This window comes from Malus sylvestris, chromosome 6, assembly GCF_916048215.2.
Source record: "Malus sylvestris chromosome 6, drMalSylv7.2, whole genome shotgun sequence".
Classification (NCBI taxonomy): Eukaryota; Viridiplantae; Streptophyta; class Magnoliopsida; order Rosales; family Rosaceae; genus Malus; species Malus sylvestris.
The window spans coordinates 34645509-34668726 of NC_062265.1; the positions used below are offsets into that span (position 1 = coordinate 34645509).

The following is a 23218-nucleotide window of genomic DNA, read 5'->3' on the forward strand; positions in this document are numbered from 1 at the left end:
TTTCGAAATACAAACCGCTGGTGCCCGTTGTTGGGTTGGGGCTTTTTTATTTATTTATAAAATTATTTAGTATATTCAACTTGGGGGTCTGAGAGAGAGTACTGAGGAGGCAGGCAAGCCCCTTTTCGATTTCCATTTTTCATCGTTCTCGCCTTCTGAAGCTACCGCTACCGCGGCGTTGTACGACGGTCATCGGACTCTGATTTCACGGTAACCACTCGAAACGACTCGTTTTAGGGTTTCGTACTGCCATTTGTTCCCGTTGTTATTTGCTAATTTGTGGTATGGATCTGCATATTTTGCCCTAAAATTGGTGTTAGGCTTCAGTTTCTCTCACGAAGATTTATTTTCGTTTAAAATTTATATTTTTAAAGTTTTTCTGAAAGGTTTTATCGTCGTTTGGGTTTTTCGTTGCGGTCTGTTTCGGTAGATCGTTAGATCTCGTGCGTTTTTTGCAATGCTGGGAAGCATGTGTGGTTGTTTAGGATTCTAAGAAGGTGATCTTTTAGGGTTTATAGTTGGTATAGTGATTTATTTATTTTATTTATTTATTCTGGGTTTTTTACGTTGGTGCTAGAGCAATTGATGATAGCCATTTTATCTTCTGTTTTTATTATTTTTCTCCTACTTTTTTAAGAAACTGAATTTTACATGACATTCGTGGTACATTTTACCAAATTCCAGGAACACATAGGATTTTTGAACTTATCACACCGGAAAATTCTGGGTAACCTTCCCACCTTCTGATTGAAGGTGTTTTCTGTTATTTTAGTGTTTGCTTTGGGGCACTATTATATGTTGTGGTTCTGGGTATCGAGCTCTCAGCCTTTTGAAAACCCTTGGATATGTTTGTATTCTGGAAAACCCTAACCCATGAGTGGATTCTTTGATTTGTTGGTGTACATTATGCATTTACTTTCATTTTATACATTCGTTAATACATTGTTTTTGGGTTTATAGCCTTTTATTTCTTTGCTAATGGTTCTTCTGATGCAATACTGATTCTCTGTGTAGACATCATCATGGTGAGGAAGAGGAGAACTGAACTCCCTAGTGGGCAAAGCTCCGAGTCTCATGAACCTGCTGGGGGTCATGGTTCCCAGCGTGCTCCTGAAAGGACTCCGCCACAACAACAGGGTGGAGGAAACTACCAAGGTGGCCGTGGACCGGCCCCCCAGGGAGGTCGTGGAGGCTATGGAGGGGGTCGTGGTGGCCGCGGAGTGCCGCAACAGCAGCAATATGGTGGGCCCCAGGAATATGAACAACAGCAGTATGGTGGGCCACAGGAATATCAGGGCAGAGGCAGGGGAGGACCGACTCAGCAAGGAGGTCGTGGTAGTTATGGAGGTGGTCGTGGTGGTGTTGGCCGTGGAGGACCACCTTCTCCTGGTGGGCCAACCAGACCTCAGTTCCCCGAGCTGCACCAAGCAACCCCAGTTCCTTACCAAGGGGCCACCCATCAAGTTCCTTATCAAGGGCTCACCTCTCCGCCTGTATATGTGGGAAGTTCATCATCATCCCAGCCGCCTGAGCCTTCAGAAGTGGCGGAGCAGCTCGCTGTCCTTACTGTCCAGCAAGAGAGTGCACCTAGCCAGGCTATTCAACCGGTGGCACCCTCGAGTAAATCAGTCAGGTTCCCGCTTCGCCCTGGTAAGGGTAGCACTGGCAGAAGGTGTACAGTCAAGGCAAACCATTTCTTTGCAGAATTACCTGACAAAGACCTCCACCAGTATGACGTAAGCTCTCTTGCCATTTGTCTCTATCTTTTGATATTGTACTACGGTGGATAATATATCTTTTCATCATATGTATTAGGTTACCATTACGCCGGAGGTCACATCAAGGGGTGTAAATCGTGCTGTGATGGAGCAGCTGGTGACACTGTACAGGGAATCCCATCTTGGAAAACGTCTACCAGCTTATGATGGACGAAAGAGCCTGTATACTGCCGGCCCACTTCCTTTCCTTTCAAAGGAGTTTAAAATCACTCTTATTGATGATGATGATGGTCCAGGTGGACAAAGGTGCGTACTCACAGCTCTTTATTTTTAGTTACATTTTTTCTGTGCACTCTTATTTTGTATGTATTTGATCATGGCTTCTTCTTGATGGCAGGAGAGAGAGGGAATTTAGGGTTGTCATAAAATTTGCAGCACGTGCTGACCTTCACCATTTAGGTCTCTTTTTGCAAGGGAGGCAAGCTGATGCACCTCAAGAGGCGCTTCAGGTTTTGGACATTGTTCTGCGCGAATTGCCTACTTCTAGGTAAACAATTTCTTCCGCGTGTTGATGACATGATGACACATTCTTGTTTTATATGTTTGATAGCTAATTTTTTCCTCTTTGGTTGTAGGTACTGTCCCGTGGGCCGTTCATTTTATGCCCCTGGTTTGGGTAGAAGACAGTCACTTGGTGAGGGTTTGGAAAGTTGGCGTGGGTTTTATCAGAGTATTCGTCCAACTCAGATGGGGCTGTCTCTGAATATTGGTACTTAATTTTGTGCTATCCCAACATGCATCATTTCTGTGAATAACAGATTATCTACTTTCATCAATTTGATTGTAGTAATTGTGATGTGTTACACTGCATAGTTATTCCGCTGATTGGTGTTTTGTTTACATGCTGTCTAGATATGTCCTCTACTGCTTTTATTGAGCCGCTGCCAGTTATTGAGTTCGTAACACAGCTACTGAATCGGGATGTTACACATAGGCCACTCTCTGATTCTGATCGTGTAAAGGTTAGGTTTCCGTCATTGTTTCCGTTTTGGTGATTTAATTGTTTCTATTGAGTGTTTGTTTCAAAGTGTGACAATTATTGGGGTGTTGGTACTTTTAATCTGTTTTGTGCTTCCTTGTGCATTTCTGTTTGTGAAAATTAACTTACATGTGTAAAAACTCTTTGACTGGGGTTAATGTTTGTGTAGTTATTTTTGAGGTAACCTTTCATTCTTATATATTCACTTAAAACTATATGTTTTATAGATCTGATGCTGTAGATGCAGCGTGTATCACGATTGATGTACAGCTATATTTGCCATCATTTTTATATTAGATATCATAGTAACCTTTTAATTGTGAACAGATAAAAAAGGCTCTTCGTGGAGTCAAGGTTGAGGTCACACACCGAGGAAATATGCGCAGAAAGTACCGTATTTCTGGTTTAACGTCGCAGGCAACAAGGGAACTGACGTGAGTACTTATTAACTTTTATATTTGTATATTTCTTATGCTTTCCTATGCTTGTATATTTCTTAACTTCGTATTTGTATTAAGAGCACATTGAGGTGTGTGAAACTTGTTTCCCTGATATTGTATTTTGTCCGTTCAGTTTCCCTGTTGATGAAAGAGGAACTATGAAATCTGTTGTTGAGTACTTCTATGAAACTTACGGGTTTGTCATTCAACATGCACAATGGCCTTGCCTTCAAGTTGGAAATCAGCAGCGACCGAACTATTTGCCCATGGAGGTGAGTTGTTTCTATAATTTCTAGCTTGTAAATACTAGATGTGGATGCTAATGAGCAGTAACTGGATTCAGGTTTGTAAAATTGTCGAAGGTCAAAGGTATTCCAAGAGATTGAACGAGAGACAGATAACTGCTTTGCTTAAAGTCACCTGCCAGCGCCCTCATGACAGGGAGCAAGATATTATTCGGGTGTGTTATCTTTTGATTATTCTATTTATCATGACATATTTTTTGTTGCAGTTGATGCCATGAGCCCTTTGCTTACTGCTTTGTTATTTGATAATATTGTCATCTTGCTGTCCTTAACTTTTATCTTCTGTGTCATAATTTAAATGCTCACATCATTTGAAGTTTTATGGTAGAAGGCATCTCTTATCCAGAAATACAATTGATGGTGATATGTTAATTCCCAGTTTAATATTTTTGTACATGTTACAGACGGTTCGTCATAATGCTTACCATGAAGATCCTTACGCCAAGGAGTTTGGAATCAAAATTAGTGAGAATCTGGCTCAGGTTGAAGCTCGTATTCTTCCTGCACCCTGGGTAAGATATGTAATTGCGTTCAGTCCCAAAAGGTACTTTGATAGTATATCTGTGTTGATTTTTATTTTGCGTAGCTGAAATATCATGATACTGGACGGGAAAAGGATTGCCTGCCCCAAGTTGGTCAGTGGAACATGATGAATAAGGTAATATTTTGGCACCCCTCTAAACCCTTATTTACGTTGACTTAAGTGTGTGGTCAATGTGATCTACCTTTCGACCCAAAGAAAGTCCTATTATTTATGCATTAATGTTTCTTTAATGCCTTTATTTATTGTCTTCAGTCACACATGTGAAATTATATATCTGGATATTTGTATGATTGACTTTTTAACTGTTTACCCACTTTACTATGTGATTATTCATGTAGTAGTTCCAATGTTTTAAAAGGCTCACCTTAGGGTGCGCCTAGGTGCCCTGTGAGGCTGGGCTTGAGGGTTGCCGCCTCTGTTTTGAGGGAGTGGGTTGAAGGCATCGGAAGGCGCAGCCTAGGCACGCCTTAGGGGATTTTTTTATTTTATTTTATTTTTATTAACTCCCAAACCCAAATTTTGGGTAGGGTTTTAACTGCCTCATACCTCTTCCTTGCACTATCATCTCTCTGCCTTTTTTTCTGATTTTTATTTTTTTATATAATGGATGTGTGTGCTGTCTGCATGCATTGTTATATGTGTGCTCATTGTGCTTTTCATCCTCTATTATATATATATATATATATATATATATATATATATATATATATATATATATAATATAATATTTATATATGTGTGTATATGTATTTATAATATATGTGTGTGCTCAGGGTAATTATTGATTAATAATCTTCTTCTTTTTTTAATGTAATATATGTGTATGCTCAGTGTATATATTAAAAAATTTAGGTCCCGTGAGGCTTCGCCTCATGTCTAGGCTGGGCTATCCCTCAAAAGCCTCACCCACGCCTCACGCTTTTAATACATTGAGTAGTTCTCATGTTTACGTGGTTAATAAATACTTAGTTGGACATATGGTTATATCTGTAGACAAATGAATGTCCCATGTCTTGCTCAATTATTACAGCCCATTTGGATTACTATGATATTTTGCAGAAAATGGTCAATGGAGGAAAAGTAAACAATTGGATTTGCATTAATTTTTCAAGAAATGTTCAAGACAGTGTGGCCCGGTCCTTCTGTAATGAACTTGCTCAAATGTGTTACATTTCTGGCATGGTATGGAAATTTTCTTTATTATTACGGTTTCCACTGGCTTTAATTGCATTGTTAGTTTTCTATATTTGGATTTCTCTGATGCTGAAGTGTTTTTTTTTATAGGCGTTTAATCCAGAACCTGTACTTCCACCACTCGGAGCTCGACCTGATCAGGCAGAGAAGGCCTTAAAAACTAGGTACCATGATGCAATGACCAAACTCCGGCCCCAGAGCAAGGAGCTTGACCTGCTTGTCGTGATTTTACCAGATAATAATGGCAATCTTTACGGTATGTGTTTGAAATCATTTGGCTCCATTATCTCTTTCTGCTTTTTATTTCTCTCTATAATATCATCCCAATTTTGTGTTGTCCTGAAGTTCTAGATTCTTGTATGTACTGATATCCATCCAGGTGACTTGAAACGAATTTGTGAGACGGATCTTGGCCTGGTATCCCAGTGCTGTTTGACGAAACACGTTTTCAAAATGAGTAAACAATACTTGGCAAATGTTGCTTTGAAGATAAATGTGAAGGTTGGCGGAAGGAACACAGTACTTATTGATGCACTGTCAAGACGTATTCCTTTAGTCAGTGACCGTCCTACTATAATTTTTGGTGCTGATGTTACCCATCCTCATCCAGGGGAGGATTCAAGCCCATCAATTGCAGCTGTATGTTGTCAATTATATCTATGGGTTTTAGCTAGTGCTTTTGTATTTGTCTTGAATTCACATGGAGAGTCACAGTTTAATTGTTCACATGTCGTTTATGACACAGGTTGTGGCCTCACAAGACTGGCCAGAAATTACCAAGTACGCTGGCTTGGTCTGTGCTCAAGCTCATCGCCAGGAGCTCATCCAGGACCTGTTCAAAACATGGCAGGATCCTCAGAGGGGTACTGTAACTGGTGGAATGATAAAGTCTCTCTCTCCCTCTCTCTATCTCTCTCAATTATATTAATTCTCTACTTAGTGGGGATTGTTAGGAATTGTAGAACTGAGTTAAATTTGTATGTTAATGTAGGGAACTGCTGATTTCATTCCGTAGAGCAACAGGACAGAAGCCACAGCGCATCATATTTTACAGGCATTTAATGCTCCTTTGCCATTGTTTGTGTCCTATGTATTTCTCCTATTTCTAATGGTGTGTGTATACACGTTTGTGTTTTCAGGGACGGTGTCAGTGAAGGGCAGTTCTACCAAGTTCTACTATACGAGCTTGATGCGATTCGTAAGGTGAACTTGCATTTTTGGGATTATTCTTTAGTATAGTTGTGCATTTTGTTCTTTTTTAGTAATATTATTAACCTCTTTTTGCTTCTGGCATTGTTTTCTTCTTCAGGCTTGTGCTTCCTTGGAGCCAAACTATCAGCCACCTGTGACTTTTGTTGTGGTTCAAAAACGGCACCACACCAGGTTGTTTGCCAACAATCATAATGACCGTAATGCAGTTGACAGGAGTGGAAATATCTTACCTGGTAATTAATTTTACTGAATATGAAATGTTTGGATGATGTAGTTCAGTTTTCATGCTTGTTATACGGAACTTTTACCCAATTTTTTCTGCAGGTACGGTTGTGGACTCCAAAATCTGTCATCCAACAGAGTTTGACTTCTACCTCTGCAGCCATGCTGGAATTCAGGCAATGATTTTTCCTTGTGTTTTCAGTGGGGTGTGTGTGTTTGTGAAGCAGCATGTTTATAAATCTGTATACACCATGTTTTGACAGGGTACAAGCCGTCCGGCTCATTACCACGTGCTGTGGGATGAAAACAAGTTTACAGCTGATGAACTGCAGTCACTCACAAACAATCTTTGCTATACGTAAGTTGGCTAATTTAGCAGTTTCAGTCATTGAAATTTTTATTTATTCATATTTTCGAATCCTTAAACTCCAGTGCTGAATAGTTGATCTTTTGAACTCTTGCAGGTATGCAAGATGCACGCGTTCGGTTTCCATTGGTAGACTCTCTCTGATGCTTTCTCATTATTTTCTTGTTTGTACTTAAAATAGGCAGTGTTCTGATCTTAGCTTTAAAATTGCAGTTCCTCCGGCGTACTATGCCCATCTTGCTGCATTCCGAGCTCGGTTTTACATGGAACCAGAGACATCAGACAGCGGATCAATGACCAGTGGTGCTCCTGGACGTGGGGGCATGGGTGGCGGTATGGGTCCGCGGAGCACGAGAGCACCAGGTGCAAATGCTGCAGTGAGGCCCTTGCCTGCCCTCAAGGAGAATGTCAAAAGGGTTATGTTCTACTGTTAGAGAGAGAGAGAGAGAGAGAGAGAGAGGAGTCGTTTAGTAGAGGTTGCGAAGAGATGTCGCCTCAAGAATGTAGGAAGATTATGCATTGTAATGTCGTCGTTTTGGAGTCTGCCTAGTGCCAAAAGGTGTCTATAGCCTTTGCTGCACCTGTGTTTTAGATGTCTGTCGGTAAGTATTTGAAATTTGCCGTTGCAACTGACTGGTATGCGGTTGTTACTACACTGCGCCAGTCGGGTGTTTTGGCAAGTTAGTAATCTTATGCTCTCGTTTAGATGGAATTCGGACAACTAAAACTAGTTGCTGCTTTCGTTTAATTTATTAAGTGTCTTGTCTTGTACAACTTTCAGCTATAATTCTCTTGTTGGAATGCATTCTTACGTTTTTTTTTAAAGGAGAACTAATGAAAAAGATTTGAAACTTTAAGTTTTAACGAAAATGTGTTGCAAGTGAATAGTATAATAATTGATTTTTTAGTGTAAAAATATGGTATTTCATTAAACAGTATTGTGAGCTTTTCGTTAAAATTTTCTTGTTTTAATTTATCTTAAAGAAATAACATAAAAGAAGAATGATATGGTTTTCTGTTTCCAAGGGATTATGGGATTAGACATTTACGAAAAGTATCTTTCTAAGTCTACTATTTTCATGAGACTGAATGGATAAGTTTTTCATTTCTTCCTTCAAGCTTCTTAGAAATACTTTATTCATTCTATTCCAATATTCTCTACGAAATGAGGCTTCTCTCGCATACAAATTTCTGTTTTCCTCGGTCAATTTGAAGTGCAAAGTAGTTTTCCTTTGTCTATTACGTTATGCAGACGACAAGGTTGATATGTCAAAGATTTAGGTATAATGTTAATAATTAGTTTTGTACTAGTAAGAGTGTATTGTTGGTGTTACTAGTTTATTTATTATTTTATACGGACAACAAGATTGATATGTCATAAACTTCGATATAGCATTAATGAAATATTCACGTAATATGAATGAATGTATTGGTAACACTTAGTGACAGTGTGTCATGATTGTGGTGGTGAAAAACGTGTGGACAATTTGAGGTAAAACATGTTGTAAACTTGAGATCGGAACAAGTAAAGGATAAAAATGCACGTTTACGAAGACCAAGTACGAATTGCTTGAGATTCTTTCCCTCCACTTTTAAAACAAATATACCACAACGAACGCCAAATCTGGTTGATTTGCTTTAACCCATTTTATAATTCCTTTCTTGCTTTCATCTTTCCTTTCCCACATAAAGGCATTAAAGAATAAAGGTTGTTCTTTCTCCTCCCATGGCAATTTCAGTGGTACGTAACCTAACCACTCTTCTCTTCCTGCATTTTAAAGTTCCCTATAAATTCACCAATAAACGAAACCAACGTTCATAAAACTAAACCAACTTCGAAGATCGCTTGTGATCGGTTGTGCTAATTAGTTGACTGAAATGGCTTCCACCTCCTCAGCTTTGAAGCGATCTGATACGATTGCAGAAACCATGCCAGATGCACTCAGGGAGAGCCGCTTTCATATGAAGAAATGTTTTGCCAGGTTCTTGGATTTTTTTTTCATACAATATTTATTTATTTATTCATTATATGTTTGTGAAATTCGAGTATTGATGTTCTTGTTTAATTAATTATTAATTAAAAAATTTAAACATGCGTGCAAAAAGTTTTGTTGGAACGGGGAAAAGGCTAATAAAGCCCCAGCATATAAAGGAGGAGCTGGAAAAATCGATAGAAGACAGGCATGAAAGAAGCAAGGTCTTGGAGGGTTTACTTGGTTACATCCTCAGTCGTACTCAGGAGGCAGCTGTTGTTCCACCGTATGTCGCTTTTGCTGTGAGACCGAATCCCGGTTTCTCCGAATTTGTTAAGGTGAATGCAGATGACCTAGCAGTGGATGGCATTTCTGCTACCCAATACTTGAAGTTCAAAGAAATGATCTTTGACGAAAGCTGGTACGTATTATACGCATGCGTATGTAGCTACGTGTATATATAATATATATGCGTAACTGCTGTCATATTAATTTGAGCGATGCATGCATGCAACAGGGCGAACGATGAAAATGCTTTGGAAATAGATTTTGGAGCCTTCGATTTCTCTACTCCTCGAATGACTCTTCCTTCTTCGATCGGAAATGGACTCAACTTCGTCTTAAAGTTAATCTCATCAAGGCTCAGTACTCATGCCAGCTGCTCCGATTATGCTAAACCCCTCCTTGACTACTTATTGCCACTTAATTATCACGGAGAGGTAGAATCATATATGTTACTTTTGTTTGAGATTAACTGATTAATTACTTGATCTTTTGCGGCCTCTCTATTAATTTGTTCTAATTAAAGTACAATGTATATATATGCAGAATCTTATGATCAATGAAAGTCTGGATACCGTTGAAAAACTCCAAACCGCATTGATCCGGGCAGAAGTACTCGTCTCCACACTTCCAAAAACCACACCATTTCCGAATTTTGAGCAAAGGTTATCTCTCATGCACCTTAACTAAAGAATGTATGTGTTATATATATATGCTGCAGATCTTGATTGTTTATATACGGACAAATGTATTTAATCTTGATCAGGTTTAAAGTGTTGGGTTTTGAGAAGGGATGGGGAGATACAGCAGAAAGAGTTGGGGAGACAATGAGGCTGCTGTCAGAAGTACTCCAAGCGCCAGACTCGGTGAAGTTGGAGTCGTTGTTTAGCAGACTTCCTAACACATTCAACATCGTTATCTTCTCTCCTCACGGCTACTTTGGCCAGTCGAATGTCCTTGGATTGCCCGACACGGGTGGCCAGGTGGTTTATATTCTTGATCAAGTGAGAGCTTTGGAGGAAGAGTTGCTTCTCAGAATAAAACAACAAGGCCTTGCTGTGAAACCTCAGATTCTTGTGGTGAGCTGGACTGACTATGCATAAACAAAAGAATACTGAATAATGTGTACATACTGCATTTCTAATTTGTACTTTGTACCTACAATGTATGTACGTACCTGTCATGTACACAGGTGACACGACTTATACCAGACGCTCGAGGAACAAAATGCAACCAGGAGTTGGAAGCTATCATCGACACTAAGCACTCCCACATCCTTAGGGTTCCATTCAGGACAGAAAAAGGCGTTCTCCGCCAATGGGTTTCTCGTTTCGATATCTACCCTTATCTCGAGACATTTGCACTGGTTCATCTTCTCACTCTAGCTGTCATATATGTGACCAATTTAGTCTACTGATCTCATTTCTCCAGTACTAGTCATGAGTTTTTGGAAAGAAAAAGTACGATTTACATATTTATTCTGTTCTCATCGTTGTTTCTTAGGATGCAACTGCAAAGATCTTACGACACATGGAATGCAAACCGGACCTCATAATTGGGAACTACAGTGATGGAAACCTGGTGGCCTCTCTGATTGCTTCTAAACTTGGAATCACTCAGGTCTAAGTCTATACACGTAAACACCTCCTTCGATATATAATTGTTGGTTAAAAACTTGAATCTCAACTTAATTAACTTGTTCCAATAATTAACCCTCTGCAGGGAACGATTGCGCATGCGCTAGAAAAGACCAAGTACGAAGATTCTGATGCCAAATGGAAGGAATTTGATCCAAAATACCACTTCTCTTGTCAGTTCACAGCTGACATAATCTCTATGAATTGTGCTGATTTTGTCATAACAAGCACATTCCAAGAAATTGCCGGAGGGTTAGTAGTCTTTTATGCCAAAACCATAATTACTTGACACAATCGTCTCCTTAATCGATCAATGTGTTCTTTTCATGTTGCAGCAAGGACCGACCTGGACAGTACGAAAGCCATACAGCATTTACAATGCCAGGACTTTATCGAGTCGTGTCAGGCATTGATGTGTTTGATCCAAAGTTCAACATTGCTGCCCCTGGTGCTGACCAATCCGTCTACTTTCCCTACTCCGAGAAACAAAAACGATTTACCAAGTTTCAACCTGCCATCGAAGAACTACTCTACAAGAAAGAGGAAAACGATGAGCACATGTAATTAATTCTTACACATCTGTCAATTCTTGCACATTTGTTGTGGCAATTTCTTAATGAAAACTCTTGATAAATAAAACATGCTTGGAACAGAGGATTTTTGGCAGACCAGAAGAAACCGATCATATTCTCAATGGCAAGGCTGGACACAGTGAAGAACCTCACAGGACTCGTTGAGTGGTTTGGAAAGAACAAGAGGCTGAGAAATTTGGTCAATCTTGTAATCGTTGGGGGATTCTTCGATCCATCTAAATCCAAAGACAGAGAAGAAATTGCTGAAATCAAGAAACTGCATGCCTTGGTGCAAGAATATCAACTTAACGGTCAGTTCAGATGGATAGCGGCTCAGACTGACAGATACCGAAATGGGGAGCTGTACCGGTGCATTGCAGACACAAAGGGAGCTTTCGTGCAGCCTGCGCTGTACGAAGCGTTCGGTCTCACAGTCATTGAGGCCATGAACTGTGGGTTGCCTACATTTGCAACCAACCAAGGAGGCCCTGCAGAAATCATTGTGGATGGCGTCTCAGGTTTCCATATTGATCCCAACAATGGTGATGAATCCAGCAACAAGATTGCTGACTTCTTTGAGAAATGCAAGACGGATGGCGAATACTGGAAGAAGATGTCAGCTGCCGGTCTGCAGCGTATAAACGAATGGTATGACTGCAGGCCTATTTGAGACTGTTTTTGGAATAACTAAAGTGTTTTACAATAACGAAAAGCATTTCTAACTACGTTTTAAACCTCAAGAACACTTAAACGCACTTGTAGCAAAAGGGTTTGCTATTGTGCATGATCTTATTGATTTTTGGTTTTCTTGCAGCTATACATGGAAGATATATGCAAACAAAGTGTTGAACATGGGATCAACTTATGGATTTTGGAGGCAGTTGAGAGACGCGCAAAAGTTAGCCAAGGAAACCTACATTCATATGTTTTACAATCTCCTCTTTAGGAAATTGGTACGTCTCGTGATTCTGACCCTGCCATAATCACTCTTAAACAGGCCTTAAAATACACGTTGTATGTTAATGCAGGCAAAGAATGTGGCTGTCCCAAGTGATGGATACGAACAACCGGCGCCAAAGGCCGTAACTGCAGCTGTCGACCAACGCGCGCCGGCAGCAGTATCCAAACCTCCGCAGCCAGATGCAGCACCAACCTTAGCAATCCCTCAGCTGACACCAAGGTATATAATTAGTACGTAACGTAGGGAACTTGCTTAATTAAATTCTGAATTTTTTAATGCTAATTAGATGGATTAATTCATTTGGCAGGGAGAGGGATGAAGGTGGGGAGCTTGGCCAACCTCGAAGCCGCAGCAGAGCACGATGCCCATGGAATTGCTGCTGCGTCATCCTTGGTTTTCTCATCATTCTTTATTACAAGATTAGGAATATGTACAATTAAGTTTTAAGTGTATAAATAAATTAAAATTGAAGCGATATCAACTCACAATGATCATGTAAATTTTAAATTCTCTCCAACTTCCAATAAAACAATAAAGATCAGTTACAGTATTCTGTATTCTTTTTTCCTTTTTTTTTTTTCCTAAGAGCAGTTCCAGCCATGCTGGTTGCTCGGGCCACAGGGGAGGAGAAAGGGCCCTCGGGCCGGTGGGTGCAGCTCCAGCCGTGTGGAGGCTGAGCGACGGTGGGAGCCCGAGCGAAGGGGGGGTGGGGAGTCGACGGGCCTGTGGCCCGAGGGTTTTACAATTTTTTATGTTTTTTTGTGTCAGAGAGAGAGAGAGAGAGGGAGAGAGAGAGAGAGGGGGGGACCGGTTGCAATTTTTTATTATTTAAACAAACAAAAAAAATTATTATTTTAATTGCTTATTGTCAGAGGGAGGGTTCCAAGGATGGAGATGTAAATATCAATTACTGTTCATTAATGGTAGTTACTATTCATTTAAGGCAGTTACTGTTCAATAAGGTGGATTAAATAGTGGATTGCCAGGGGAGGGCTCCATGGCTGGAGTTGCTCTAAAGGAAGCCACACTTTCCCTTCTTCTCCGCCCGTCTTCTTCCGCAAACTGTACTGCAGTTTCAAGTTTCTACCAACGCAATTTAAACCAATTTATATCATTTGAACAAATATAAGTTTCCAACAATAATTTAAATGTCTGCTTTCGTGTATGGGGGGTTGTAGGCAAGGGAGAAGAGGATCTGTGACAATCACAAATTTCAGTTCACTACAGCAACTGCAATTGCAGTGACTGAGGCTGGGGATTTGGTGGCGGTGAGAGGTGGGGATGAACGACTGGGGAAGGGAGGGGAAGGTGGCCTGGCGTTTTCAGGGTTTAGGTGGATAAATTTTTAGATTAAATTTACAAATGTGACATGGCACTAATAAAAAATAAGTATGTTTGTTAACAATTTAATAATAATTCAATTATCAGTTATTACGTTATACAATTTATAAAATATAATTTAAGTAGATGATATTCTTAACATTACTCGTTTTATAGTTCAAACGCGTTTTAAAATTTTATAAGCAATTGTTATTGGTGGATTAATATTGTATTATATTTTTAATAGAAAGTTAACGAAAGTGACTAAGATGCAAACATTGTCAAACATTGTGATTAAATTGGCTAAGTTAAAATCAAACTTACTAAAATAAATTTGACAATCACACAGTAATTAAAAATAAAATCCTGTTATATATATATATATATATATATTACAGTAATTGATTTGATAGCGATTTTGATAAGGCCCCCCTCATCAACTTGATTTGATAGCGATTTTAAGGGCCTCCTCCTCCTCATCAACTGATTCAACTTTGTGAAATGGTCCTGCACAAATAATATAACTTTGAACGTTAAAACCAGAAACTAAACTGAATCAATCATCCCCCACTAAATCTTCTTTACTTTTCCAATTTCCACTTGCACACCAAAATTCAAAATTTAAATTTAAATTTGTGGAGGAAAAAATTCCAAGAAATAAATGAGTAGTGGGTCCTGCTGTGCTGGCAGTGGCAGGCACCAGGCACTGCCACCCTCGGCCACGGTGGACCACTTTGTTTTTAACGTGGCAATTTACTCTTTGGACGTGATTAAGAAAGATAGGTTGATAATAGAATAAGATTTTTTCCGGATTCTCTTTGTGGAAATTCGGATTATCAATCTATCATGTTTGTCTATCGTATATAATACAGTTAGAAATTATTTTAAAATTTTAATTTAAAATTGAATATAGCACCTAACAAAAATTAACAGCACGATATACAATAAACAAACATAATTAATTGATCTTTAGATCCCACAAAGATGATTCAAATAGAATCCTTGTCCGTGGATAGTCAAGGAGGTAAACGACGACCATGCCAGTGCACGTGCCACTCTATACCACATGCATTTGCATTGCCACTACCTCTTCTTGATTTTTTTTAAGAAAATGTTACCAGAGATAAAATTTGAAAAATAAAAACTAGGTCAAGTGGACATAAAAAGTCTAAACATTTAATTATTTAACTTAAGTATGAATAACTATTTAATTTTAGGATGATATTAGTCTCAACATTTTAAAATATTTTTAGTAATTATTTAATGTTTTAAAAAATAGACATATATTAAGTTACCATTGTAATTGATGAAGGCAAATATTCAAATAATTTTAACAGACACGGTGAAATCATATCACCAACACTTAATGCTAGTGACTTAACAAGTGCATAATTCTCAAGTCGTTAGGTATTTGTTTAAAATGTATTAAAAAGTTGAAAACAATTTAGAATCATCCTTGTTAGGTAACTTTTTTTACGTAAGTAACACAAATTTGTAGACATGTGCATAACCAAATTGACTAGAGTAATGTACTCTCCCATCTGAATCTGAAATTGAATCTCTCTCCTTTAATGTATAATATCATCAGTTGTAAAAAATAAAAGGACTTAATACAAACCCCCCAAATCTCCAGGACTCCAATTCTAATTTATAGATTAGTATGTGAACAAATAAAAAGGTGTTAGACTAATTTGGCAAATGGTGATGCTAGAAAAATTATTTACTTGAATCATATTTTATAGATCATATAATGTGTCAGTTGATAGTTGGATTTGTACATTTAATTCAATTCATTAAATTATTAAAAAAAAGAATTCAATCATCAACCGTCACATTAGTCTACAAAATATAGTCTAAACACATAATGTTCTTAGCAGTTTCTTTGGTAAATAAATTACGAAACAAGTTTCGAAGTGTATATTCTGTCAATGATCAATCAATCAACGGGGTTTGGACTTTGGCCTAAGAATAAATCTTGAAGAGGCAAATTTATAATTTATAAAATTGAACAATAATTATTTAGGGAAGTTATGCTTGATTTATGTGATTCACAATGAATGGTACCTTTCCTTTCGTAATCAATGTTGGAAATTAACCCCAAAATAAAATTTAAAAAATTAAAAAATCGACGTAGAAATCAAAGCCAAGAGGTAAGACAACGACGAAATACGACGAGGACGCTTTCTTCGTAAGCTCGTGGATGGATGAGTGGAATATTTTGAGGAATCTTTATATATAATTGAGAGAATATAATTATAATTATACACTCATCGTCATCGAAAAACATCCAAAATAGAAAAATAAGATATAAAATTGGTTTTCTTGATGAAGATGCATGTTCATAGGCTAACCTCAAAGACAGAAATGAGCTGTACTACTAACACTAAATATTTCCTAAAAACTGCGAACATAAGATTAACAAAAGACAGTAAAACATTAAGTGATGAATTGCCTTAGTATAGTTTAAACCAGTAATATCGATTGTAATAAAAAAAAAACTAATTAAGTGTTTTAGTGTGTTAAATATTCTATACTATGCATCATGGAGAGATGGCAAAATTAGGCACAAAATTAAGAAATTTCAAAACTAGACAGAAAATTAATGAACATAGCGTTGAAGTATGGGATGCAGGCTTGCAGCTGAATTGAATTGAAGAATTGGGCACAAAATAAAGAAAACTCCAAATTTTGAAAAGTCTTCTCTCTATTATTGATGCAATTCCCAACGTTCTCTCTTGTGATTCATGTTAGACTAATGACTAGTGGTCACCAAAACAACACATGTTATGTGTGGGCATCGTTTGACTTGGCAACTGGCAACCAAAAATTAAATCCATTCCCCCAAATGGGTTTCACATAACAAGTTCGTTTTGAAATTGTTTAAGGCTTTTGATTGATTAATTTTGTGAAAGAATATACATTTAGGCTTTTGACATGACATGATATATTAATTCCTTGAATTTTGGAAGAGGAGAGGCTGATTTAAACTCCAAGCTGGCCTGGCGGCTGGCCTCAATGTCTGTCCGCTATGTGCAATGATTTACTGGTAAAATTATAATTATATATATTTCGATAATAACTAGAATTATATGTAAATTGTTCCAGGGGTGGACATTATTAATTTATTATATATATGCAGATGCCTGCGTGCGGTATATATAGATGGACTAACCCTAGTTAGTACTTACCTTACCTAGTGGACTGGTACAAGCTATGGAGGTCATCTCTTCAATTTTCAATTTATATATGAAAAATTATTAATTTTATTCCTTTATGTAGATTCTAGAGCTTTAGAGGTCTTAATTAAAAGGTACATATTAACCGAAGGATAATAAGGCTCAGCGGAAGAAACAATTAGCCAGGCAAGCCGGCAGGCAGGCAGGTAATACAAGTTGACATCTCGTATTAGCAAAACAATCAGGAATTAAGACTCGAGGCGGAGTTTGCCGAATTATATCCATCCGACAGTCCGACTCCAAAAGCAAGCGAGCGAGAGAGAGAGGGAAGTAAGAATGAGCAAATTATCGGCAGATGAAGCAGCTGGAAATTATGTTAGCGAGAATGATATGATGAAATTGCCAATATCATCATCACCATCGTCACCATCATCCAACGGTGGAAAAGGATCATCAGGCTGCAGTAACCGAGCGTTGGTGGTGAAGAGGATTCTAAGGGCGACGTTGCTGTTTGTGGCAGCCACTGTGGGTTGCTTTATCATCTCCGGATTTCTGCTCGGATCCTATTATGACAACGGTTTGTCTTCTCATCAGGCCAGTACTCTCTCTCTCTCTCTCATGTTCTATTTTGCGTTCATCCGAAGGCTTGTTATTTTAGTTCATAATTAATGCCGGCATATTCCAACAGCAGCATGTTTTATTTATTAGTTTTTCTGATAACGTTCGATTACAGATATAAAAAATCAAAGTGGTGGTAATTACTTGTAGACTCTTGGAGCAAATTAGGTAAAACAATATATTTTTGTTGTATGCTAGCTAATCTGAAATCAATATATACATAATTATAAAGGATTTGGCACTCAGATAATTATGTTTATCGATATATGTTTCATAATCTTCAATGGCGAAGAGAGAGAGAGAGAGAGAGAGAAGAAGTCAATTTGCGTTTCTGGAATTCTAATAATACTTGTCCAAATAGTAGACTTTTTGTTTCTGTTTGCTCACATTAATCAAAGTTTTAAGATCATTACCCTTCGCTCTACGCATCGATCCATGCCAATTTTTGTTTTCTCAACCAATTTAATTCGGATTTTACCCATATTTTATAATTAGCTATCTCTCTTTGTATATACTACTTTTCTTTTTTATCCTGTAATTGTGGATGCTACATGACTCAAAAACGGGTTAATGCTTTTACACATGTAATGGCTGTCCTTGTCGTGTGTACTGGCACACTTACTCCCCTCCGGGTCGGGGCCCAATGAAAAATCTTGGGTCAAGTTGCCGTACCACCGGGTATGGTCGACCGTTCTCACATGGTTATGAAAACCTGTATAATTTTATCTCACCTAACCTGATTGATCTCATATGTGTTTGAGTTGCTCTGTACGAAAAACCTTATCGGACAATCCCTCAGGCGTAGGGGTTGGGGTTATGCAATGCCATTACATAGACCAATAATTTGATTTGATCTTTGATGATACAGACCACTCTAGAATATACATTGGATACAGTTCTCAGAAATGCATCTATGAAGGACAAAACAATTATACTAACTACCCTAAATGATGCATGGGCTGAACCCAATTCAATATTCGATCTCTTTTTAGAGAGTTTCGAGATTGGAAGTAACACAAAATGGTTGCTTAAGCATTTGGTAGTCATATGCTTGGACAGAAAAGCATATGCCCGTTGCTTGGCGTCACACCCTCATTGCTACCAACTCTACACTCAAGGTGCCAACTTCACCAGCGAGGCTACTTTTATGTCTTCCGAGTACCTGGACATGATGTGGAGACGAATCCGACTTTTGTCTTCTATTCTCGACAGCGGTTACAACTTTGTCTTTACGGTAATTCCCTTAATCCAATATTCCTAATTTTCCATTGTCCTTCACTACTATTCTACCTATATATGTATCCAACTTTTACTTAACTTTTTTTTTCTTTCTAAAATTGGATGCACAGGACACTGATATAATGTGGCTAAGAGATCCATTCCCACAATTCTACTCAAATGCAGATTTTCAAATTGCATGTGACTTCTTCAACGGTGATTCTTACAGCGTAAATAATTTTCCCAATGGAGGGTTTACCTATGTAAAATCAAACCACCGCACGATTAAATTTTATAAGTTTTGGTACTTCTCCAGAAAGGCGTATCCAAAGAAGCATGACCAAGACGTTCTCAACAAGATCAAATTTGATCGCTTCCTCACCCAAATTGGATTGAAAATGAGGTTCTTGGATACACTATACTTTGGTGGGTTCTGCCAGGCTAGTAAGGACTTCAACCAAGTATGCACAATGCATGCCAATTGTTGTGTTGGTCTCGAAAACAAAGTCAATGATCTTAAAATTTTGCTACAAGTTTGGAGAAAGTACATGTCCTTACCTCCTAATACAACTGCCACGCCACAACTTTCATGGACCGTTCCACAAAATTGCAGGTATATATAATATATTATCGATCATATTGAGTTGGGACTTGTTCTTATTTTATTTGTCTAGGTGATTTTCACTATTTTTTAGTTTTTTATACATTCTTGTTTAATCTGATTATTGGTTTCGTTTGATTTATTCAATCCGATGACTATAAATAAAGATAGTGTATGAGAAATTAGAAAAAAGTGTGTGAAAATTACTTTCCCCTTATTTAAAATTGTTTGACTTTTTGAATTGTTATTTTTTGGGAAGCTTTACCTATGTAGACAAAAACACAAGATAAATTTCATAAAATTTCGCTAATTTCGAATCATTTTAAAGAAAGACGAATGTTCAAATCCCAACAAACCTAATAAAAGAAAAAAAGCAAACTATAATTTAAAATTTCAGTCTTGTTTGTTACCTCACCAAGCTAAAACTACAAACTGAAATCATCTATAAAAACTTCAAATTGGTTTTGAATGTATGTGTAGTTGTCTCTATTTCTTTTGTTTGGGTAAATACGACTGGTCATCGTATGTTGAGTTTTTTATCCAAAACATTTTCTAGAACTTGTTCCGCATTGGTGCAGCAGTCGCATCGTATGTGGGTTCCCGGCCGTCTGATGGGTCCCGCCGATGATGAAATTGAGGGAAATAAATTTTTACTATTCTTAAACATTTTCTTCTAGATTTACGTGGTTTGACTTTTTTTTTTATATTTGTTTCTTCTAGAAGTATACGATTTGTCGTTTAAAATATTGAACCTTTTTTCTTCGACTTTGTTATTGGCTTGAAGCACTTCCTTCCAACGCCTTGGAAAGCACTCGTGACAGGAGGAGAAGGGAAAGGAAATTGCACAAAATTCATCGCAATTGGTAAATCGTATATGTATATGTGTACATATATATGTATTTAATTAAATGATGACTTTGGATGCAGTTCTTATTTATCAACGTTCTTTAATTGAAACTTTGTTAATTTTTAGTTTTTTATTGGGTCCCTGAAATTAATACAATAATGCATTTCTATGTAAGTTATTATAATTTTAAATTAAATATTAATGAGATTTTAAATAAAATCCATGATTTGATGGGTCGAAAATATTAAAAAATAAATTATACTTATATAAAAATGTATAATTTATCTTAATGACATTGTAACATCCCACATCGCCCAAGAGAGTAATCCTTAAATGTATATTCTCATCTCTACCTAACACGAGGTCTTTTGGGAGCTCACTGGCTTCGGGTTCCGTAGGAACTTCAAAGTTAAGCGAAAATGAGGCCAGAGCACTCTCAGGATCTGTGACCCACTGGAAAGTTGCTCATGAGTTCCCAAAAACAAAACCGGGATGGAACGGTAAGTCCAAAGTGAACAATATCGTGCTACGGTGGTGGAACGGGCCCGGGATATGATGGACCCGGGTCGAGATGTGACAAATGGTATCAAAGCCAATCCCTGGCCGGAAGTGTGCCGACGAGGACATCGGGGACCTAAGGGGGCTGGATTGTAACATTCCACATCGCCCAGGGAGTGATCCTTAAATGTATATTTTCATCCCTACCTAGCACGAGGCTTTTTGGGAGCTCACTAGCTTCGAGTTTCGTAGGAACTCCGAAGTTAAGTGAGAATGAGGCCAGAGCACTCCCAGGATGGGTGACCCACTGGGAAGTTGCTCGTGAGTTCCAAAAAACAAAACCGTGAGGGAATGGTAAGCCCAAAGCGGACAATATTGTGCTATTGTGGTGGAACGGGCCAGGGATGTGGTGGTCCCAGGCCGGGATGTGACAGACATGATTTGTCATTAAGATATATTATATTTAAATAAAACTCATTATTTGCCATTACTTATATTAATGACATTTTACATAAAAAAAAAATTGGTAATTTTTATGCTATACAATTTACATACAAAAAGTTGATACATTTTATACAAAAAAGGTGGTACGTTTTAGATGAAAAAATTGGTACATATTATATACAAAATAATGGGTACATTTTAGAGTAAAAATATAAATACATCTTACATTAAAAAATGGATACATTTTACATAAAAAATGGAACTTACAAAAACAAAATTGGTATATTTTACATATAACAAAGTGGAACATTTTTAAAGACAAATGAGGACATTATCAATAAATTATTGGTACAAAAAAAATGTTAAAAAAATGTGTAAAAATAAAAGTTTGAAAAATATGGACACAAAAAAAAATTAATATATGGGTACAAACTATAACTGAAAAGAAAATTGGTACAATTTAAAAAAAAGGGTTGCAAATTAAATTGGGTACAAACTAAACATAAAAATATATGATACAAAATTTAGCCATAAGTATATATATATACACAATATCAAATGTAACGTTTCTAACACTAAATGAATATATTTAGAAATAAAATTTAATTATTTTGCATGTAAAATATTTAATTATGGAAACAATTAATGATGTTTATTAAAACCAAGGGACTTTGATCAAAGGTTGAAAATGAATAAGATTTTAATCAATGAAGTTGAAAAAAGATGGATATAAACCTAATTTCTCCTTAATTAAATTGGCCTCCATACATATCTAACATGTATACAAGATTAGCTGGAAAACACATGTACAATATTGCATTGTTTATGACTTTTCCAAATTGAAAAATGATTTAAGAAGAATGGATCTGACGTTTTGTATTTTATGTTGTTATTTCAGGTAGGGGGCGATGGAAATGGCACCTTGGTGATCAATTATCATGTCATCTTAATATAAAATTGTTCAATACAAAACTGACTCAGTTTGCCCTTTGCACTCCTCTTTCATTTTCTTACCTTTTTATTATTATTATTATTATTACTATTCATTTTTTTGTCAGGGTTTTTATTTTTAATTTTGTGGGTAGAGGAAACAATGAAATGTAGAGAAAAGAAGTTTACAAAAAAAAAAAAAAAAGCTTTTTAGTCAAAATGGTCTCTGAGATTTGCATAACACATCACTTTGGTCCCTGAAATTGTCCACCATCCATTATTTTGGTCATTCCGTTAAAAACTCTGTTAAGTGTCCCGAAGCTCTTGACTGGAAGTTTGGGCAATTTTCAAAATTTCGTAACTCAATCGTTTCTTACCCAAATTCGACCCATAATATATCTAAATGAAGATAGAAAAGTGTAGAACACGATTATACCTATTTTGAAGCCCAATGGTTGCCGGAGATGGCCGAAAAATAGCCTAAAAGATGACTGGTCCGCGGGAAAATTGAAAAACTCGCCGGAAACTAGGTGAACTTTAAACGTTCATAACTTCTTCAATACTCAATGAAATCGAATGATTCGAAAATGAAAATCATACTTCTCAACGGGACAAAGAGAATGGTACCTTTCTAGACAGCTAATTCATCGTTGTTTGGCCAAAAAAGTCTCGAAAGTGGTTGTCTTGGTCTCGAATTGGCCACTTTCGAGCCGTTTTCCAGCCAAACTACGGCGAGTTAGCCATCAAGAAAGGTACAATTCTCTTTGTCTCGTCTAGAAGTATGATTTTCGTTTTTTAATCACTTGATTTCGTTGAGTATTGAAGAAGTTATGAACGTTTAAAGTTTACCCAGTTTCCGGCTAGTTTTTCAATTTTTCCACAGATTAGTCACCTTTTAGGCTATTTTCCGGCCATCTCCGGCAACCATTGTGCTTCCAAATGGGTATAATCTTGTTCTACACTTTACTATCTTCATTTTGATATATTATAGGTTGAATTTGATAAGAAACGATTGAGTTACGAAGCTTTGAAAATTGCATAAACTTCCAGCCAAGAGCTCAGAAACACATAACGGAGTTTTTAACGAAATGATCAAAATA

The 23218-nt window shown here is 37.4% G+C and overlaps 3 protein-coding genes across 5 annotated transcripts; all 3 read left to right on the plus strand.

The window, feature by feature from the left end:
- The first annotated feature begins 49 nt into the window (after positions 1 to 49).
- Positions 50 to 7846, plus strand: LOC126625248 (protein argonaute 1-like). 2 transcript variants are annotated; one of them, XM_050294338.1, is made up of 23 exons: positions 66 to 210; positions 685 to 727; positions 1015 to 1736; positions 1816 to 2024; positions 2116 to 2265; positions 2354 to 2487; positions 2631 to 2740; positions 3085 to 3191; positions 3331 to 3469; positions 3541 to 3657; positions 3907 to 4014; positions 4089 to 4160; positions 5106 to 5228; positions 5331 to 5496; positions 5620 to 5879; positions 5986 to 6128; positions 6232 to 6294; positions 6380 to 6443; positions 6550 to 6685; positions 6777 to 6850; positions 6938 to 7032; positions 7139 to 7170; positions 7255 to 7846. In XM_050294338.1, exons 3-23 carry the CDS (start codon positions 1023 to 1025, stop codon positions 7473 to 7475), a joined length of 3237 nt encoding a protein of 1078 aa, XP_050150295.1. In that variant the 5' UTR covers positions 66 to 210; positions 685 to 727; positions 1015 to 1022; the 3' UTR covers positions 7476 to 7846. The 2 variants fall into 2 exon arrangements, with proteins under 2 accessions (XP_050150294.1, XP_050150295.1); XM_050294337.1 differs by lacking the exon at positions 685 to 727 and having other exon boundaries at positions 50 to 210.
- Positions 7847 to 8786: 940 nt separating this feature from the next.
- On the plus strand, positions 8787 to 13016 carry LOC126625034 (sucrose synthase 6-like). Its single transcript, XM_050294113.1, has 13 exons — positions 8787 to 9023; positions 9148 to 9435; positions 9532 to 9733; positions 9843 to 9961; positions 10063 to 10375; positions 10489 to 10662; positions 10800 to 10916; positions 11019 to 11185; positions 11269 to 11493; positions 11587 to 12153; positions 12320 to 12458; positions 12534 to 12685; positions 12774 to 13016. Exons 1-13 carry the CDS (start codon positions 8920 to 8922, stop codon positions 12904 to 12906), a joined length of 2700 nt encoding a protein of 899 aa, XP_050150070.1. The 5' UTR covers positions 8787 to 8919; the 3' UTR covers positions 12907 to 13016.
- Positions 13017 to 16679: 3663 nt separating this feature from the next.
- Positions 16680 to 22241, plus strand: LOC126626061 (uncharacterized protein At4g15970-like). Of its 2 annotated transcripts, XM_050295254.1 has the most exons (6): positions 16680 to 16832; positions 16926 to 17556; positions 18449 to 18814; positions 18930 to 19411; positions 20184 to 20262; positions 22087 to 22241. In XM_050295254.1, the coding sequence occupies exons 2-5, from the start codon at positions 17299 to 17301 to the stop codon at positions 20215 to 20217; spliced, it is 1140 nt and encodes a 379-aa protein (XP_050151211.1). In that variant the 5' UTR covers positions 16680 to 16832; positions 16926 to 17298; the 3' UTR covers positions 20218 to 20262; positions 22087 to 22241. The 2 variants fall into 2 exon arrangements, with proteins under 2 accessions (XP_050151211.1, XP_050151210.1); XM_050295253.1 differs by lacking the exon at positions 22087 to 22241 and having other exon boundaries at positions 20184 to 20420.
- Positions 22242 to 23218: the final 977 nt, after the last annotated feature.

What these genes read in the sequence shown, in the direction of transcription:
- LOC126625034 (XM_050294113.1), top strand. Translation starts at nt 8,920, where the DNA reads ATGGCTTCCACCTCCTCAGCTTTGAAGCGATCTGATACGATTGCAGAA. An exon ending in TGAAACCTCAGATTCTTGTG is followed by an intron (nt 10,376 to 10,488) that starts GTGAGCTGGACT and finishes TCATGTACACAG; the next exon opens with GTGACACGACTTATACCAGA. An exon ending in GAGGAAAACGATGAGCACAT is followed by an intron (nt 11,494 to 11,586) that starts GTAATTAATTCT and finishes TGCTTGGAACAG; the next exon opens with AGGATTTTTGGCAGACCAGA.
- LOC126626061 (XM_050295254.1), top strand. Translation starts at nt 17,299, where the DNA reads ATGAGCAAATTATCGGCAGATGAAGCAGCTGGAAATTATGTTAGCGAG. An exon ending in GTTACAACTTTGTCTTTACG is followed by an intron (nt 18,815 to 18,929) that starts GTAATTCCCTTA and finishes TTGGATGCACAG; the next exon opens with GACACTGATATAATGTGGCT. An exon ending in ACCGTTCCACAAAATTGCAG is followed by an intron (nt 19,412 to 20,183) that starts GTATATATAATA and finishes ATTGGCTTGAAG; the next exon opens with CACTTCCTTCCAACGCCTTG.
- LOC126625248 (XM_050294337.1), top strand. Translation starts at nt 1,023, where the DNA reads ATGGTGAGGAAGAGGAGAACTGAACTCCCTAGTGGGCAAAGCTCCGAG. An exon ending in CAAGCCCATCAATTGCAGCT is followed by an intron (nt 5,880 to 5,985) that starts GTATGTTGTCAA and finishes TTTATGACACAG; the next exon opens with GTTGTGGCCTCACAAGACTG. An exon ending in GTAACTGGTGGAATGATAAA is followed by an intron (nt 6,129 to 6,231) that starts GTCTCTCTCTCC and finishes ATGTTAATGTAG; the next exon opens with GGAACTGCTGATTTCATTCC.